Raw genomic sequence first — 19,859 nt, 5'->3', positions numbered from 1 at the left:
GAGGGATCTGGATAGGCTGAGTGAGTGGGCGAGGACCTGGCAGATGGAGTATAATGTTAGCAAGTGTGAGGTTATCCACTTTGGCCGGAATAATAGTACGATGGTATATTATTTAAATGGTGAAAAGCTGCAGCATGCTACGGTGCAGAGGGACCTGGGGGTCCTTGTGCATGAGTCGCAAAAACCCAGTCTGCAGGTGCAGCAGGTGATCAAGAAGGCGAATGGGATTCTGGCCTTTATAGCGAGGGGGATAGAATATAAAAGTAGGGAGGTCTTGCTGCAAATGTACAGGGCACTGGTGAGGCCGCAGCTGGAGTACTGTGTGCAGTTTTGGTCGCCGCACTTGCGCAAGGATATATTGGCCTTGGAGGGAGTGCAGAGGAGGTTCACTAGGCTGATACCAGAGATGAGGGGGTTGGACTATGAGGAGAGACTAAATAGACTGGGTCTGTACTCGTTGGAGTTTAGAAGGATGAGGGGGGATCTTATAGAGACGTATAAGATAATGAAAGGGATGGATAGGGTAGAGGTAGAGAGATTCTTCCCGCTCAGAAAGGACAGTAGGACTAGAGGGCACAGCCTCAAGATAAGGGGGGGCAGTTTAGATCAGAGTTGAGGAGGAACTTCTTCACTCAAAGGGTGGTGAATCTCTGGAATTCTCTGCCTGTTGAAGTGATGGAGGCTGCCTCGCTCAATATATTTAAGTCACAGGTAGGTAGGTTTCTGATAGACAGGGAATTAAGGGTTATGGGGAGAAAGCGTGAAAGTGGAACTGATCCACTTCAGATCAGCCATGATCTTATTGAATGGTGGGGCAGGCTCGAAGGGCTAGATGGCCTACTCCTGCTCCTATTTCTTATGTTCTGATCTGGAAGTAATTGAAGTTTGACCTTGATTAATGCTCGTTTTATGTGGTCGTCCTGATGTGATTTTGGACTCTTGTGAACCTGCCTAATCTCAGTCTCAGAGACCCTCCCCTGTGCATATTACACTGCAGTAAAAGACGGATGAATTTTAGGGAGTTTTGTATAAGCACGTTAATAATCTATGTTTGCCCACACTTACCTGCGACAGTGATTGCTATTGTATCACTGGGCTGTGATTCTATCCATCTTGTTTTAAGGGAGATTCCATATTTACATTGATAATGCCCTGCTTGGGTCACAGTGGTAATCGCAAACATTCCAGTGTTCTTCCTTATGAAAATTTGATGAGATGTCAGCTGTCGACTATCTTTGTAGAAGGAATAGGTTTGACCATTGTATTCTCTGTTCACCGTGCAAGTAATAGTGACCATCTCTCCTTCTAAGTAAACCCCAGTCGGTTGATCAAGAGATATCCCAGGAGTTGTTATTGGACCTGTGGTGAAATAAGTCAGAAGAGGGAAGTAATTGTCATCCTTTCAACTGGGCCCCAAAGAGAGAATTGCATCCGTTTCCAGTTTCAACAGCTCAGGATACGCACATGGTTCCAGGGATGAGGGTTTAGCTGCAATCTAATATTGGGGAAATTTAAGGGGAGTGGTCAACGGCATTATGCAGATCAGGTTTGGATAAAGTGGGCAAGGAAAAGGTGTTCCCGTTTGTTAATGGTGCAAGGAGTAGGGGACAAAGGGATTCCAATACAATGCGCACTTTTACCCACTGACCTGGAACTTCCCGTCTCTGAGGAGGTCAGGAGCATGATTTCAAAAGGAAATTGGAGGGAATAAATCGGCAGGCCGTCAAGAATCACGTTTACAGCACAGAAGGAGGCCATTCAGCCCATCGTGTCCACACTGGTCAACAAACTGACTACTCTGAACCCATTTTCCAGTTCCTGACTCCACCACCCTCCCAGGCAGGGTTCCAGCCTTCCACCTCTCTCTGGTTGAAAAAGTTTCTCCCCAACCTCCCTCCTATTATCTTAAATCTACGCCCTGTGATTATTACCCCCGTGCTAGTGGTCTCCAAGCCTTCCGATCCACCCTATCTATGTCCCTCAGAATCTTATACCTCCATCTTCACTTCTCCAAGGAAAACTGCCCAGTGTATTCAATCTTTCCTCATAGTTCAGATCCTCCAACCCAGGCAGCATCCTGGCGAATCTCCTCTATGCCCTCTCCAGTGCAAGCACATCCTTTCTACTGTGTGGTGACCAGAATTGCACACTGTATTCCAACTGTGGCTTCATCGGCATTTTATACAGTTCCAGCATGATTTCCCTGAGCCTTGGCGAATAAAGACCAGTATCTCAAATGCCTTCTTAGCTACATTATCTATCTGCCCTATCTGTGGATATGCACTCCAATCTCCCTCTGATCTTCAGTACTTTCCAGGGTTCTACCATTCAGGATGTAATCCTTTGCCTTGTTAACCCCTTCCCAAATGTATTATCTCACATTTTCCCAGCTGGAATGCCGTTGGTCACTGACCAGTCCATTGATAACGTCTTGCGGTCTACAGCTATCTTTCACATTATTTACCATTGTCTTAATGAGGGAGTGGGCACGGATTTCATACCATCTCTACAGTACAGACGGAGGCCATTCGGTCCATCGAGCCTGTACCAAACACAATCCCACCCAGGTTCCACTCCCGTAACTCAACTCATTTACCCTGCCTGACACTAGGGTTAATTTAGCATGGCCAATCAACATCTTTGGAGTGGGGGGTGGAAACCGGAGCACCCGGAGGAAACCCACGCAGACATGGGGAGAACGTGCAGTCTCCGCACAGTCGGCCAGCCGAGTCGGGAATCGAACCCGGGTCCCTGTGAGGCAGCAGTGCTAACCCGCCGTGCCCCCTTGCTGCTCTGCGATAGGCCAAATCACCTCCTTCTATACCGTAAATGACTCGATGACTGCATGAGAAACAACGTCGCAAAATTGGCGCGCGTCTATTCGTTTGGAATGATTCCTTGATAATAATTACACTTTGTTGAAGTGTTTGTTTCACAATTTGAATAGTGCACCAGGGGGAGTTGCAAAAAAGAGGAACTGTAATCGACCAGATTTAGGAATTCATTCTGGGAATGAGTGGAAGAGGGAGAATGCGTGATTCGAAATTCCCACTCTTGTTCATTTGGCAGAGATGCCAAATGGATTTGTGGCACTATGGAGAAACACGGATTCGTTAAAGACAGCTCCTGATTTTGGCTGTTGATGTATTACTGGGGTGTGATGGTAAGGTCGATGTTGCGTCCGTAGACTTTCTGAAGGTGTTTGATCTAACTATGTTATAGATTCCTCCTCAAAATACACTCTGTCCAGGGAAGCAGCAGGATGGACCTGAAATTGGCTCAGGGATAGGAATGAGACAGGGTTAGAGAAGGGTTGGGTTTTTAGACTGGAGGGAAATATAAAGTGGTGTTTCGCAGTGCTTGGGGTTAGCGTAAGTTCTACGTTTGATATTTTAACAATCTCTGTTCCCCTTCACTCACCAGCTATAGTGACTGTCACAGGCTCACTGAGCTGCGATTCTAACCACCTTTTTTCAATAGTGGTTCCATATTTGCATTGGTACATTCCTCCTTGACTCATCTCTGCAACTTTGAACGTTGCAGTGTTTTCCTTTAGGAAGAGTTGTTGAGAGGTCAATAACTCGTGGTCTCTGTAAAAGAAGATGGTTTGTCGATGATATTGTCTGCTCGAGGTGCAGGCTATAGTGACAGTCTCTCCTTCTAAGTACACTCCTGTTGCCTGATCAATAGATATTCTTGGAGCTCTGAGTGGGTCTGCGATAAAAGAAATAAGAAATGGACCCCTTGAGTTTCTTGTGCAGTGGAGCACCCATAACTCAACAACAATTTCACACAGTTGAAGGGATCGTGTATAACATTCCATATCGGAGTACATCACAATATCACCAGAGCAATTAACTACGTAGGAAGTAAAGCAAATGGAGTTCTGTTTACAAAATCAGGCTTCCACATGGAAATTGGCCAGAATTCTCTGGCCGTTCACTCCAGCTGGGTTCTCCAGTCCTGTTGGCAGCACAGCTCCACCAGCTGGTTTCCTGCCAGTGTGAAACAGGCCCTTCGGCCCAACGAGCCCGCGCCGCCATTTTAACATTATGAGTCCCCCCCTCCACCCGTGACCCTTGTGTGTACTTATGGCATTCCACATTGAGGGGAGACTAATTTAGGGACAATTTATTACCTCCAATCAGCCTAACAGCACATCTTTGGGGTGTGGGAGGAAACCAGAGCACCAGGAGAAAACCCAGGCAAGCACGGGGAGAATGCGCAAACTCCCACAGACACTGGATCAGATCCATGTATCTGCACAGCAAACAGTGATAGTCACTGAGCTGTCATCTTGCCCAGTATCTGGTCCAGTTTAAGCACACACTAACGACATGAAGCACTAGGCTATTCTCGAAACATCCAAGAGCAGCCCTCGTACGACCCATCGCGTGTATGCCCTGTGTTAGACAACAAGGCCAATCGAGGCACCTGTGGATCAAAAGAGAAAAACATCATTTCCATTAAACTAAAATAGTAAGAAGTCTCACAACACCAGGAGGCTTCTTACTATGCTTACCCCAGTCCAACGCCAGCATCTCCATATCATTTAAACTGAAATGACAGGGGGGAGGGGGTTGGGAACCTATGGAAGGAGTGCGGGGAGGGAGAAAATCAAGGACAAAACCAAACAGCAGTAAGGGCAATAAGGGAAGTAAAATAAACCAAGGGCCGGGATCAAACTGGACTAGAGTGAGAAATACTGGGAATGGGACAAGTGGAATGGAATTCAGTCTGGATAAGTGTGAGGCGATGCATCTGGGCAGGGCAAACAACGCGAGGGAGTACATGATAGAGTCATAGAGCATGATGAATGATAGAGCCCTGGGAACCACCAGCAATCAGAGAGAGCTTGGTGGGCAAGTACACCTTTATGTGGATAAAGTGGCTACGAAGGCAAATGGTATACTTGCCTTTGTTAGCCGTGGCGTAGAGGTTAAGAGCAGAGAGGTTAAGCTGGAACTATATAAAATGTTGTTTGGGCCTCAGCTAGAATATTGTGTGCAGTTCTGGAACCCACATTATTAGGAGCGATGTGATGGAACTGGGAAGGGTGCAGAGGAGATTTACCCAGATGTTGCCTAGGCTGGAGAGTTTGAGATTGGATAGACTGGGATTGTTTCTGCTGGAGCAGAGGGGACTGAGGAGGGACTTGATTGAGATGTATAGAGTTATGAGGGGCATAGATAGAGTAGACAAGAAGAAACTTATTCCCTTGGTAGTGGAATCAATGACTGTGAGTGTGACGACTGGAGGATTTTCACAGTAACTTCATTACAGTGTGAATGTAAGCCTACTTGTGACTAATAAATGGGCGGCACGGTAGCACAGTGGGTTAGCACTGCTGCTTCACAGCTCCAGAGACCTGGGTTCGATTCCCGGCTCGGGTCACTGTCTGTGTGGAGTTGGTACATTCTCCTCGTGTCTGTGTGGGTTTCCTCTGGATGCTCCGGTTTCCTCCCACAGACCAAAGATGTGCGGGTTAGATTGATTGGCCATGATAAAATTGCCCCTTAGTGTCCTGAGATGCATAGGTTAGAGGGATTAGCGGGTAATAATATGTAGGGATATGGGGGGGTAGGGTCTGGGTGGTCAGTGCAAACTCGATGGGCTGAAGGGCCTCTTTCTGCACTGTAGGGTTCTATGAAACTTTCTTGTATAAATAAACTTTATTTGATCAGGTGGCATAGATTTGAGGTAAGGAGCGGGAGGTTTAGAGGGGATGTGAGGACAAATATTCTCACTCAAAAGATGGTGGGAATCTGGGATTCACTGCTTGGAAAGGTGGTGGAGGCTGAGACCTCATAATATTTAAGAAGCATTTAGATATACACTTGCAATGACAAAGATAAAGCTATGAATGGGATTAGAATAGTTGGTATTTTTGACTAGCACAGATGTGACGGGCTGAAGAGCCTTTCTCTGGGCTGTAGACTTCTATAATTCTATGATTTCGAGACAAGCCTTAAGGCTTAACACGTGGAGCATTCTCAATAAAGTGGACGATTTACTCATGCAAATAGATGTTGAAGGGTTTGATGTGGTCGGGATTACGGAGACATAGCTTCAGGGTGAACAGGGATGGGAACTGAACATCCAGGGGGTATACAAGGAAGAACAGACAGAAAGGAGAAGGAGGCTGTATTACTGGGTAAAGAAGGAATGAACTGAATAATGAGGAAGGATATTAGCTCCGATGGAATTATAGATCAGTCAGCCTGACATCAACAGCGGGGAAAATTCTAGAGTCCATTATCAAGAATTTTATATGATTTGGGAAACAGCAGCAGAATCAGAGTGAACATGGATTTATAAAAGGGAAATAATACTCGACAAATCTACTGGAATTCTTTGAGGCTGTAACGAGCGGAGTTGATGAGGGGGGGGGAGCCAGTAGATGTGATTTATTTGGACTTAAGAGATTAGCATGTAAAATTAAAGCACGTGGGATTGGGGGCAGTGTATTGAGGCGGGTAGAAAAGTGATTAGCAAACAGGATGCAGTGAATGGGTTATTTTCTAAATTGGCAGGCAGTGACTTGCGGGGTGTCACAGGGATCGGGGCTGGGGCCCAGCTTTTCACAATATATATTTAGATGAGGGAAAGTAAATCTCCAAATTTGCAGATGACACAAAGCTGGGTGGGAGGGTGAGCTGTGAGGAGGATACACAGATGCATCAGTGTTATTTGGACAAGCTGAGCGAGTGAGCAAAACGCGTGGCAGATGCAGTATAATGTGGGTAAGTGTGAGGTCATCCACTTTGGGGTTTGCAAGTGCAAGGGGTGGTAAAGAAGGCAGGTGGTGTGTTGGCCTTCCTAGCGAGAGGTTTCAAGTCCAGAAGCAGGGATGTCTTGCTGCAATTATACAGGCCCTTGGTGAGGCCACACCCGGAATATTGCGTGCAGTTTTGGTCTCTTTATCTGAGGGAAGATGTCCTTGTTATAGAGGGAGAGCAGAAACATTCCTGAGATGGCAAGACTGATGTATAAGGAGAGATTGAGTCAGTAGGATTGTATTCACTGGAATTCAGAAGAATGAGGGGGGAACCTCAGATAAATGTTAACAGGAATAGACAGGGTAGCTGCAGGGAGGGTGTTCCCAATGGTGAGGGTCCAGAACTAAATGTCACAGATTAAGGATAAGGGGTTTAGGACTGAGATAAAGAGAAACCTCTTCATCCAGAGAGTGGTGAGCCTTTGGAATTCACTACCACAGAAAGCAGATGAGGCCAAAACATCCGAAAGACATGCTGGTTAGGTGCATGGGCCATGCTAAATTCTGCCTCGGTGTACCCAAACAGGTGCCGGAGTGTGGCAACTAGGGGATTTTCACCATAACTTCATTGCTGTGTTAATGTCAGCCAACAGTCCAAAGGTGTGCGGGATGGGTTGATTGGCCATGCTAAAAAATTGCCCCTTAGTGTCTAGGGATGCGTAGGTTAGAGGAGTTAGTGGGTACAATGTGTAGGGATATGGGGGTAGTGGGATTGTGGTCAGTGCAGACTCGATGGGCCAAAGGGCCTCTTTCCGCACTGTAGGGTTTCTATGATTCTTCTATGACACTTGTGATTAATAAATAAACTTTAACAGTCGGTATCTTGTAAATAAAGGACTTGATACTCACCCACCACTGTTATCTTCACATTTTCACTTCGCTCTGAGTTGATCTCCCGCTCCGACACATTTTTCCTGTAAGAGCAGGAGTAAAAGTCCATCCCAACCTCCTGTAGCTTTGAGACCTCGAAGGTGACAGCAGGCTGTGATGATTTGGCTGTTTTGACTTTGACTGGTTTGTTTTTGCTGGTTCTGTACAGATAGAAAGTGCTGCCTAAATATGGTGACCTGGCTTTACAGGTAAGCGCGATGGCTTCACCTTTCACAAACACTTCATCCCGACGAGACAGAGATACTGATGGTTGCAGTGGGTAAGCTGTAAGGACAAAACAGAAACACTTTAATGCTAAATACACAAGCGTACGCAGCGACAATTTTGCTCTGAATTGGAGACAGGACATTTTTTAAATTTGTTTATGGCCTGTGGTAAGGCCAACATTTATTGTCCATCCTTAATTGTCCTTGAAAAGATGGTGCTGAGCTGCCTTCCTGAACCACTGCAGTCCACGTGTACAGATATGCCTACAATGCTGTGAGGGAAGGATCTCTTTTGACCCAGTGACAGTGAAGGAACGGCAATATATTTCCAAGTCGCAGCGTGGTGGTTAGCACTGCTGCCTCATAGCACCAAGGACCTGGGTTCAATTCCCAGCTTGGGTCGGCGTGGACTTTGCACATTCTCCCCGTGTCTACGTGGGTTTCCTCCGGGTGCTCCGGTTTTCTCCCACAGACCGAACGACGTGCGTCGGCCGTGCTAAATCCTCCCTCAGTGTACGCGAGCAAGGGCCGGAGTGTGGCGACTCGGGGATTTTCATTGCAGTGTTAATGTAAGCCTACTTGTGACACCGGTAAATAAAACTTTAACTTTAAAGTCAGGATGGTGAGTGATTTGGAGGGGAATCTGTAGATGATGGCATTCCCAGGTATCTGCTCTCCTTGACCGGTAGTGGTCATGAGATTGGAAGGTGCTTCCAAAGGAACCTTGGTGAGAGCTTAAAGGGGTCACATGAGCAGATTATACAAAAATTATTGCAGGTGAAAGGACAGATTGAAGAGAGTGTAAAGGAAGTGTTATGGGATCTTTCTCTTTATTCATAGAATTATTCAAAATGCCTCACATTAAATATTTTGTTGAATTCTGGACACCATAACTTAGGAAGGATGCCAAGGCTATAGAGAGGGTTAGCGGAGAGTCGTCAGAGTAATACCAGGAAAGGCAGACTTTAGTTTTGCGGAGAGACAGGAGAGAGCTGAGATTGTTCTCCCACAGACCAGGAAAAGTTAAAAGATCGAAAAGGCATGTTCTAAATAATTTTGTGAAGGATAAACCAGGCGCTTCAGGTGGGGAGAAACTTTTGGGGCAGCAGAGTGGGTTAGCACTGCTGCCTCACGGCGCCAGGGACCTGGGTTCGATTCCCGGCTCGGGTCACTGTCTGTGTGGAGGTTGCACGTTCTCCCCGTGTCTGCGTGGGTTTCCTCCGGGTGCTCCGGTTTCCTCCCACAGTCCGAAGGACGTTAGGTGGAATGGCCACGCTAAATTGCTCCTTAGTGTGGGGCACTAGTTAAGGTAAATGTATGGGGTTATCGGGATAAGACGTGGGTGGGAATGTGGTCAGTGTAGACTCGATGGGCCGAATGGCCTTCTTCTGCACAACAAAGATTCTGTGGGGGTGATTCTCCCATCCTGATGCGCAGGTTATTTTTGACTCATCGGTGGTGAGTCACACACAGGGTGTCTGGAATGAGCTGCCAGAAGTGGTAGTCGAGGTGGGTACAATTTTATCTTTTAAAAAGCATTTAGATAGTTACGTGGGTAAGATGGGTATAGAGGGATATGGGCCAAATGCAGGCAATTGGGACTAGCTAAGTGGTTAAAAGAAAGGGGCAGCATGGACAAGTTGGGCCAAATGGCCTGTTTCCATGCTGTAAACCTCTATGACCATCAGCCAGCATAGATTTTTCATTGGTCAACTGATGGGTAAGTTAATTATTGGAAGGGTAAGGACCTGTTTCCATGCTGTAAACCTCTACGACTCAATGGGCACAGACTTAAGTTAATTCGCAAAAGAGTGATTGGAGACACAACGAGTGGTTAGGGTCCGGAATGCACTGCCTGAGTTTGGTGGAGGCAAAGAGTTTGCGAGGAAATCAGACTGTTATCTGGGCATGAGGAACGTGTAGCGTTACGGGGAAGAGACCATGGGATGACGCATGGCAAACTGCTCATCCCTCTGCTCTGTAACAGTCCTGTAATTAAATACTCCCTCTTGTTAGGGGATGACAAAGATGTGAACACTTGCAAGTAAAGAGAGCTTGGATGTCACTCGGAATCACTCACCTGCTACAATAATTGACACAGCCTCGCTGAGCTGGGACCACAGCCATCTCCCATTGATGGAGGTGCCATATTGGCACTGATACTTCTCATCTTGGCTTGCTGTGGTGACACTGAAGGTTCCGGTGTGGTGCTTTATGATGATTTGATTAGAGTACAGCATTCGGCTATTTCTGTAAAAGATATAAGTTTTGCCGAGAAAGTTTCCCTTCACCACGCAACTGAGGATCACTTGTCCTCCTTCCAAATAAACCCCAGTAGGCTGGTCGACAGATATCATTGGCATTGGTAGTTGATCTGTGGTTAAAAAAAGATGCAATATTGATACGGATCATTCAGGTTTTCTTCTGCACTGAAAGAACGGGTTTGAAGAAATGTTCAAAATTATAATCAATTTTGACAGGATAACGAAGAATATTCCGTTTCCGCTGTTGTGGGAAAATCACCATTCGGAGTCAGACTTAGAGATTCACCACACAGTTTTATCAGACAAAGCTTTGGGAGAAGCGCAGGGCTCTCCGTAGTGTGCGCAGTCACCTTCCCAACTTTACAACTTTCTCTTCTGTGGGTGCCATGACAGCACAGTGGTTAGCACTGCTGCTTCACAGCTCCAGGGTCCTGGGTTCGATTCCCGGCTCGGGTCACTGTCTGTGTGGAGTTTGCACATTCTCCTCGTGTCTGCGTGGGTTTCCTCCGGGTGCTCCAGTTTCCTCCCACAGTCCAAAGATGTGCGGGATTAGGTTGATTGGCCATGCCCCTTAATGTCCAGAGATGTGTAGGATAGATGCATTAGTGGGTAAATATGTTGGGATAGGTGAGGTAGGCCCTGGGTGGGATTGTGGTTGGTGCAGACTCGATGGGCTGAATGGCCTCTTTCTGTACTGTAGGGATTCTATGATACTAAACTATAAGTGAAAGTGTTGATGATATAACACTCCGTAATTTAAGGGTGACTATTACCAGAGATTGATAGCGAATGGCAAGATCTTAGAAGAAAATAAAGATTTAAGAATTGAGGAAAACAAAGGTTATACAAAAGGTTAGGTAGAATAAAAAATTGGGTGAAAGAGGAATTGGTAAGAATCTTAACTCAGCAGCAGGGAGACAAAAACTTACCATTGTGACTACAGGGACTATAAGAACATAAGAAATAGGAGCAGGAGTAGGCCATCTAGCCCTTCGAGCCTGCCCCGCCATTCAATAAGATCATGGCTGATCTGAAGTGGATCAGTTCCACTTTCCCGCTTTCTCCCCATAACACTTAATTCCCTTGTCTATCAGAAATCTATCTACCCGTGACTTAAATATATTTAGCGAGGTAGCCTTCACCACTTCAACAGGCAGAGAATTCCAGAGATTCACCACCCTTTGAGTGAAGAAGTTCCTCCTCAACTCTGATCTAAACTGCACCCCCCTTATCTTGAGGCTGTGTCCTCTAGTCCTGCTGTCCTTTCTGAGCAGGAAGAATCTCTCTACCTCTACCCTATCCATCCCCTTCATTATCTTGCAAGTCTCTATAAGATCTCCCCTCAGCCTACTAAACTCTAAACTCTAGAATCGACTATAGAAAGAAGTGTTAAAAATGTACAAGAGGCAAGTTTAAAGTGGAGAGATAAGACTACAACTTATACCTATATGATAAATGCATTGTCCAAAGGGATATTCAGATAGAATAACATCAAAGGAAAGAAACAGTAGATCCATAGCAGGGTTAACTGGGCACAGCATGAGAGAAGGAGGTGAGGATACCAGCTGGTAAGCAGAGAGGACAATAGCCACACTCAGCTGAGAAACGGAACACTCCCAAATGTGTAGAATTCCACTCGCAAAACTGTTGGTTTCAAATACCTCAGAACTGACAAGTGGCAAGTAACATTCATGCCACACAAATGTCACGCAATAACCACCACCCCTTGACATTTAATGGTGTTACCATCACTGAACCCTCCTACTGTCAACATCCTTGGGGTTACTATTGACCAGAAACTCAACTGGACTCACCACAGTGTCTACAAGAGCAGGTCAGGGGCTGGGAATACTGCGGAGTAACCCACTTCCTGACTCCCCACAACCTGTCCACCACCTACAAGGCACAAGTCAGGAGTGTGATGGAATACTCCCCACTTACCTGGATGGGTGCAGCTCCAACAACACTCAAGAAGCTCCACACCATCCAGGACAAAGCAGGTCCGCTTAATTGGCACCATATCTACAAACATCCACTCCCTCCACCACCGACCCTCAGTAGCAGCAGTGTGTACTATCTACAAGATGCACTGCAGCAACTCACCAAAGATCCTTAGGCAGCACCTTCCAAACCCACCACCACTTCCATCTAGAAGGACAAGCGCAGCAGATACGTGGGAACACCAACCACCTCCAAACCACTCACCACCCTGACTTGGAAATATATCGCCATTTCTGCACAGTCGCTGGGTCAAAATCCTGGCATTCCCTTCCAAACGGCATTGTGGGTGGTAGAACATGGACTGCAGAGATCCAAGAAGGCAGCTCATCACTGCCTTCTCAAGGGCAGTAAGGGATCATGAATGGACAATAAATACTGGCCAAACAGCGATGCCCACGTCGCACGAATGAATAAAAGAAAGAGGAAAAACCACAGCTGAAGAGACTCCAGACTCTCCAAACCTAAAGTTAACTCATAGGTGGAACTATTTGCTGCTTTTAAATCACAGAATTATGATGTTGTTTTAGGACCAAGGATATTCTCAAAGTTCAGGAACGTAGATAGATGGGAATAAGGTTAATATGAGATACTGAGTGAGACCTTCTGGCCTCACTCACCTCGAAACTGGAAAATCCTGCCTGAGGTCAACGGACCATTCCATAGTCCACCCCTCGCCCACTCCGGTTATAGAGGTGGGGGGGTGGGGATGGTTCTCCCAATGGCATGGGCGGCACGGTAGCACAGTGGGTTAGCGCTGCTGCTTCACAGCTCCAGGGTCTTGGGTTCGATTCCCAGCTCGGGTCACTGCTTGTGTGGAGTTTGCACATTCTCCTCGTGTCTGCGTGGGTTTCCTCCGGTTTCCTCCCACAGTCCAAAGATGTGCGGATTAGGTTGATTGGCCATGCTAAAATAAAAAATTGGCCCTTAGTGTCCAGGGATGTGTAGGTTAGAGGGATTAGTGGGTATAATATGTAGGGATATGGGGGTAGGGCCTGGGTGGGATTGTGTTGGGTGCAGACTCGATGGGCCGAAGGGCCTCTCTCTGTACTGTTGGGTTCTATGATATTTTAGCGCAGTGGGATGGGAGATTTCAGTGGGGCTGATCCACACTGGGTGGCCACCACTGGGTGCACCATTGACAAAACAAAATGTCGACGATCAACGAAAGACTTGAATGAGGCACTCACTGAGGGTTAAAATGGGCGGTGCGGGCTTGTAGGGCCAAAGGGCCTGTTTCCTGTGCTGTTCTTTGTTCTATTTCCAGTGCAGTCAGCTCTGCACTGGAATTAGGCCCAGCACTGCTTAATTTATCTTAATTTGAATTCCCATTTAATTTCAATGCAATTAGTGAGTCTGGGACTGAAGTGTCCAGGCCTGCTAGCATCTCACCACCCCTCCAGGGGGGGTGCTTCACCCCTACGTGGTTGACAGTAGCTCCCCACTTTCGGGGAGCTGGCAGCCTGATCCCACTGCAGTCAAAATGGCGGGTCATTGGGGTCCCCCAGAGTGTGGCAGATGGTAGGGGTACCCTCTGGGCGTCGACAGCCTGGCAGTGCCAGCCTGTGCACCTTGATGCTGCCAACTGGGCATGGGGCAGTGCCAAAAGGGGCGGGGCCTAGTAGGGGTGGAGCCTGATGGGGTGGGGCCTGGTGGGGGGGGGGGGAGTGGAGGTGAGGTGGGGGGGGGTGGGCACCACTGCCACTCTGCAATTTGGTGACCACGAGCAGAGGGAGACCGGCGATCGGGGTTGGGCATCGGGGTGGGGGCGGAGTTGGGACTGCTGGGGGAGGGGGTAAGGGCTTCTAGGGGGGAGGGACTATGGGGGGAGTGCTGTTGGGGAACGATCGAGGTGGGCTGGGGGTGATGGGGTTTGGGGCTGGGCCTGGGTATGTTTGGAGGGGGGGAAGCACTGAGGGAGATCAGTATTAGTAGAGAAATGGTGCTGGGAAAATTGAAGGTGGATAAATCCCCCGGACCTGATAATCTACATCCCAGAGTTCTAAAGGAAGTAGCTCTGGAAATAGTGGATGCATCGGTGCTCATCTTCCAGGACCTTATAGACTCTGGAACAGTCCCTGCAGATTGGAGAGTAGTGAATGTCACTCCAATATTCAGAAAGGGAGGTAGAGAGGAAACAGGGCATTATAGACCTGTAAGCTTAACATCGGTAATGGGGATAATTTTTGTATCCATTATCAAGGACTTTAAGAGCAGAGCATTGAGAAAGCAGTGACAGGATCAGACAGAGTCAACATGGATTTACGCAGGGGAAATCACGCTTGACAAATCTGTTGGAATTCTTTGAAGATGTAACCAGTAGAGTTGACAAGGGGGAGCCAGTCGATGTGGTATATTTGGACTTTGAGAAAGCGTTTGACAAAGTCTCGCATAAGAAATTATCGTGCGAGATTAGGGTATGTGGGATTGGGGGAAGTGTACTGAGATGGATAGAAAACTGGACAGCAGAGAGGCAACAAAGAGTAGGAATTAATGGGTGCTTTTCAAATTGGCTGGCAGGAACTGGTGGGGTGTCACAGGGATCAATGCTGGGACCCCAGCTGTTCACAATATATAGAACATTGAACATAGAAAAACTACAGCACAAACAGGCCCTTTGGCCCACAAGTTGCGCCGATCATATCTCTACCTACTAGGCTTATCTCAATCCCATTAAGTCCCATGTACTCATCCAGAAGTCTCTTAAAAGACCCCAGCGAGTTCGCCTCTACCACCACCGACGGCAGCCGATTCCACTCACTCACCACCCTCTGAGTGAAAAACTTACCCCTGACATCTCCTCTGTACCTGCTCCCCAGCACCTTAAACCTGTGTCCTCTCGTAGCGACCATTTCAGCCCTGGGAAATAGCCTCCGAGAATCCACCCTATCTATACCTCTCAACATTTTATAAACCTCTATCAGGTCGCCTCTCATCCTTCGTCTCTCCGGGGAGAAGAGACCGAGCTCCCTCAACCTATCCTCATAAGGCATGCCTCCCAATCCAGGCAACATCCTTGTAAATCTCCTCTGCACCCTCTCAATAGCTTCCACATCCTTCCTGTAGTGAGGCAACCAGAACTGAGCACAGTACTCCAAATGGGGTTTGACCAGGGTCATATAAAGTTGCAGCATTACCTCCTGACTCCTAAACTCAATCCCTCGATTAATGAAGGCCAGTACGCCATACGCCTTCTTGACCACATCCTCCACCTGCGAAGCCGATTTAAGAGTCCTATGGACCTGGACCCCAAGATCCTTCTGATCTTCAACACGGCTAAGAGTCTTACCCTTAATATTATATTCCTTCATCCCATTTGACCTTCCAAAGTGAATCACCACACACTTATCTGGGTTGAAGTCCGTCTGCCTCTTCTCTGCCCAGTTAATGATTTGGATGAGGGAGCAAAATATAACATCTCAAAGTTTGTTGATGATACCAAGTTGGGTGGGAGGGTGAACTGTGACGAGGATGCAGAGACCCTTCAGAATGATCTGGACAGGTTGGGTGAGTGGGCAAATCAATGGTAGATGCAGTATAATTTGGATAAATGTGAAGTTATTCACTTTGGAAGCAAAAACAAGGCGGCAGATTACTACCTGAATGGCTGTAAATTGGGAGAGGGGAGTTTGCAGAGGGATCTGGGTGTCCTTGTGCATCAGTCACTGTAGGTAAGCATGCAGGTACAGCAGGCGGTAAAGAAGGTAAATGGCATGTTGGCCTTCATTGCGAGAGGTTTCAAATACAGGAGCAGGAGGTTGGAAAAATTGTAAAATGCTAGGGGTCCAGAGGAGATTCACAAGAATGATCCTTGGAATGAAGAGCTTGTTGTATGAGGAACGGTTGAGGACTCTGGTTCTGTACTTGTTGGTGTAGATTGGAGCTCTTTGTCACTTTGATATCCGGCAAAGTTTCCAGGCCAGCAATCCCCATGAGGCAGAGTCAAAACCAGCCCCATGCCTCAGTAAATTCCTCCCCGGAACCTCCCTTTAATTCCTGTCTCAGGGACATAGAGTGTTTCCAACTGTTTTGTTTGGGACTCGTGTAAGAACCGCCATCCCGGCTGGGACTTGTGTGGTGGCCGATGTTCCAGTTGAGACTCGTGTGATCTGAAAGATGTGGCCCCGGAAGGTATAACCCCGGAAAGTGTAAGCTAGAAAGATTCAACCCTGGAAGCTGGAACTAAGGAAAATTCCTGGCTGGAAGGTGTAGCCCAGGGAGGTGTAATCCTGACAGGTGGAACCCTGGAAGGCTGGCTTCGAATGCAACCCCTTGGAAGCATTTCCATGAGCTGTTTATATCCTCAAGGGGTGAAATTCCAGGAAGATGAAATCCCGAAAGGTTACAGACAATTTATAATGGATTTTATAATGGTTTTTGTAATGGAGTTGGTCTTCATGTATTATTAGTGGTTGGGATTGTTTCTATATTAGGTTGTTTCATTATTTAAATATTGTGATATGTTTGAGGCCTCCAGATGGTGTAGCCCCCGTATAGAGTAACCCCCCCTCCCCGGGTAGAATAACCCCCCCCCCAGGATAGAGTAACCCCCCCTCCCCGGATAGAATAACCCCCCCCCCCCCCCCCGTATAGAGCAACCCCCCCTCCCCGGATAGAGTAACCCCCCCCCCCCCAGGATAGAGTAACCCCCCCTCCCCGGATAGAATAACCCCCCCCCAGGATAGAGTAACCCCCCCTCCCTGGATAGAGTAACCGCCCCCCACCCAGGATAGAGTAACCCCCCCTCCCCGGATAGAATAACCCCCCCCCCCGTATAGAGTAACCCCCCCTCCCTGGATAGAGTAACCCCCCCTCCCCGGATAGAGTAACCCCCCCTCCCCGGATAGAGTAACCCCCCCTCCCCGGATAGAGTAACCCCCCCCCCAGGATAGAATAACCCCCCCCCGGATAGAGTAACCCCCCCCTCCCCGGATAGAGTAACCCCCCCCCCAGGATAGAATAACCCCCCCCCCCGTATAGAGTAACCCCCCCTCCCCGGATAGAGTAACCCCCCCCGCAGGATAGAGTAACCCCCCCTCCCCGGATAGAGTAACCCCCCACCCCCCAGGATAGAGTAATCCCCCCTCCCCCGATAGAGTAACCCCCCCTCCCCGTATAGAGTAACCCCCCCCCCCCGGATAGAGTAACCCCCCCCCCCCGGATAGAGTAACCCCCCCTCCCCGGATAGAGTAACCCCCCCCCCCCAGGATAGAGTAACCCCCCCTCCCCGGATAGAGTAACCCCCCCTCCCCGGATAGAGTAACCCCCCCCCAGGATAGAGTAACCCCCCCCCCACCCAGGATAGAGTAACCCCCCCTCCCCGTATAGAGTAACCCCCCCCCCCGGATAGAGTAACCCCCCCTCCCCGGATAGAATAACCCCCCCCCCACCCAGGATAGAGTAACCCCCCCTCCCCGGATAGAATAACCCCCCCCCGTATAGAGTAACCCCCCCTCCCTGGATAGAGTAACCCCCCCTCCCCGGATAGAGTAACCCCCCCTCCCCGTATAGAGTAACCCCCCCCCCGGATAGAGTAACCCCCCCTCCCCGGATAGAATAACCCCCCCCCCCCCGTATAGAGTAACCCCCCCTCCCCGGATAGAGTAACCCCCCCTCCCCGGATAGAGTAACCCCCCCTCCCCGGATAGAGTAACCCCCCCTCCCCGGATAGAATAACCCCCCCCAGGATAGAGTAACCCCACCCAGGATAGAGTAGCCCCCCCTCCCCGGTTAGAATAACCCCCCCCAGGATAGAGTAACCCCACCCAGGATAGAGTAACCCCACCCCCCAGGATAGAGTAACCCCCCCCCAGGATAGAGTAACCCCACCCAGGATAGAGTAACCCCACCCCCCAGGATAGAGTAACCCCCCCCAGGATAGAGTAACCCCCCCCCCCCCAGGATAGAGTAACCCCACCCAGGATAGAGTAACCCCACCCCCCAGGATAGAGTAACCCCCCCCAGGATAGAGTAACCCCCCCCCCCCCCCCCAGGATAGAGTAACCCCACCCAGGATAGAGTAACCCCACCCTGGATAGGGTAACCCACCTAGGATAGAGTAACCCCACCAGATAGAGTAACCCCTCCTAGGATACAGTAACCCCCCCAGGATAGAGTAACCCCCCCCCAGGATAGAGTAACCCCCCCCAGGATAGAGTAACCCCCCAGATAGAGTAACCCCTCCTAGGATACAGTAACCCCCCCAGGATAGAGTAACCCCCCCCAAGATAGAGTAACCCCCCCCCAGGCTGGAGTAACCCCCCCCAGGATAGAGTAACCCCTCCCCCCAGATACAGTAATCCCCCAGATAGAGTAACCCCTCCCCCGGATAGAGTAGCCCCCCCACAGATACAGTAATCCTGAGACAGAGTAACGTCCGGAAAGTGAGGAAGTTGGAGAGTGAAAATCTGGATGGCGAAATTCTGGAAGGTTGTAGATACTCCACCATATCCATTTGAATCGAGTTGTTTGTGATTGTATCAAGGAGGGTATATTATTGTATCGGCATTGTGTTCATGTGACATTTTATAAATTATCATTGTGGATTGTGTGTAGCCCGGATGGTGCACCCCTTGGACAGAGGAAGCCCTGGACAGAATATCCCCAGTTAAAAGCTAGCTAAAGGCTAGTTAAAGGCTAGTTACAGAACAAAGAGATCTAGGGGTGCAGGTTCACAGCTCCTTGAAAGTGGAGTCATTGGTGGACAGAGTGGTGAAGAAGGCATTCGGCATGCTTGGTTTCATTGGTCAGAACATTGAATACAGGAGTTGGGACGTCTTGTTAAAGTTGTACAAGACATTGGTAAGGCCACACTTGGAATACTGTACACAGTCCTGGTTACCCTATTATAGAAAGGATATTATTAAACTAGAAAGAGCGCAGAAAAGATTTACTAGGATGCTACTGGGACTTGATGGATTGAGTTATAAGGAGAGGCTGGATAGACTGAGACTTTTTTCTCTGGAGCGTAGGAGGCTGAGGGGTGATCTTATAGAAATCTATACAATAATGAGGGGCACAGATCAGCTAGAGACTCAATATCTTTTCTCAAAGGTAGGGGAGTCTAAAACTAGAGGGCAGAGGTTTAAGGTGACGGGGGAGAGATACAAAAGGGTCCAGAGGGGCAATTTTTTCACACAGAGGGTGGTGAGTGTCTGGAACAAGCTGCCAGAGGCAGTAGTAGAGGCGGGTACAATTTTGTATTTTGAAAAGCATTTGGACAGTTACATGGTTAAGATGGGGATAGAGGGATATGGGCTAAACGCGGGCAATTGGGACTAGCTTAGGGGTTTAAAAAAAAAGCAGCGTGGACAAGTTGGGCCGAAGGGCCTGTTTAGATGCTGTAAATCTCTCTGACTCTAATCCAGAGGGCCAGGAACCGGAGGGTAAAATCCTGGAGGGTTGCAGATACCTCACAATGGTTTTCACTCTTATTGAAAGGGGGTTGTTTGTTAATGTTTTAAGTTTGGCGTGATATCTGTTAGTGTTTTGTTAGTATTAGCTTGCTGGCTTGCAGTCATTGCGAGTTGACTGTAACCTTTGGAAGGCCTGGTGACAGACAACCCATGACGCTTGTTGGCTGTTGATAATGTGTTTAGATTGGCACGTCGTTTATACATTTACTATTGTGAAATTATGTTGTGTTTTGATTGAAATACATTTGGATGGAATGCTTTGAAACCCCAAAGGTGCATCCCTGGGGTGGGCACGGTGAGAAGTCTC

General features: G+C 48.3%; 1 protein-coding gene across 1 annotated transcript in view; it reads right to left on the bottom strand.

Moving 5' to 3' along the window:
- LOC145360408 (Fc receptor-like protein 5) overlaps positions 1-19,859 on the bottom strand; it is a 96,161-nt gene that overhangs the window by 34,844 nt on the left and 41,458 nt on the right. Inside the window, exons 3-6 of the mRNA XM_080215607.1 lie at positions 9,956-10,249; positions 7,628-7,933; positions 3,421-3,714; positions 1,066-1,359 (exon numbers count right to left, since the gene is read on the bottom strand). Coding sequence (XP_080071733.1) covers positions 1,066-1,359; positions 3,421-3,714; positions 7,628-7,933; positions 9,956-10,249 — 1,188 coding nt within the window. The remainder of the gene's footprint in view (positions 1-1,065; positions 1,360-3,420; positions 3,715-7,627; positions 7,934-9,955; positions 10,250-19,859) is intronic.

Source organism: Carcharhinus amblyrhynchos, chromosome 31 (genome assembly GCF_965287045.1).
Source record: "Carcharhinus amblyrhynchos chromosome 31, sCarAmb.v2.hapA, whole genome shotgun sequence".
In the NCBI taxonomy this organism is placed as follows: Eukaryota; Metazoa; Chordata; class Chondrichthyes; order Carcharhiniformes; family Carcharhinidae; genus Carcharhinus; species Carcharhinus amblyrhynchos.
The sequence above is the reverse complement of the archived record's forward strand: the minus strand, read 5'-3'. Positions and strand labels throughout refer to the sequence as shown.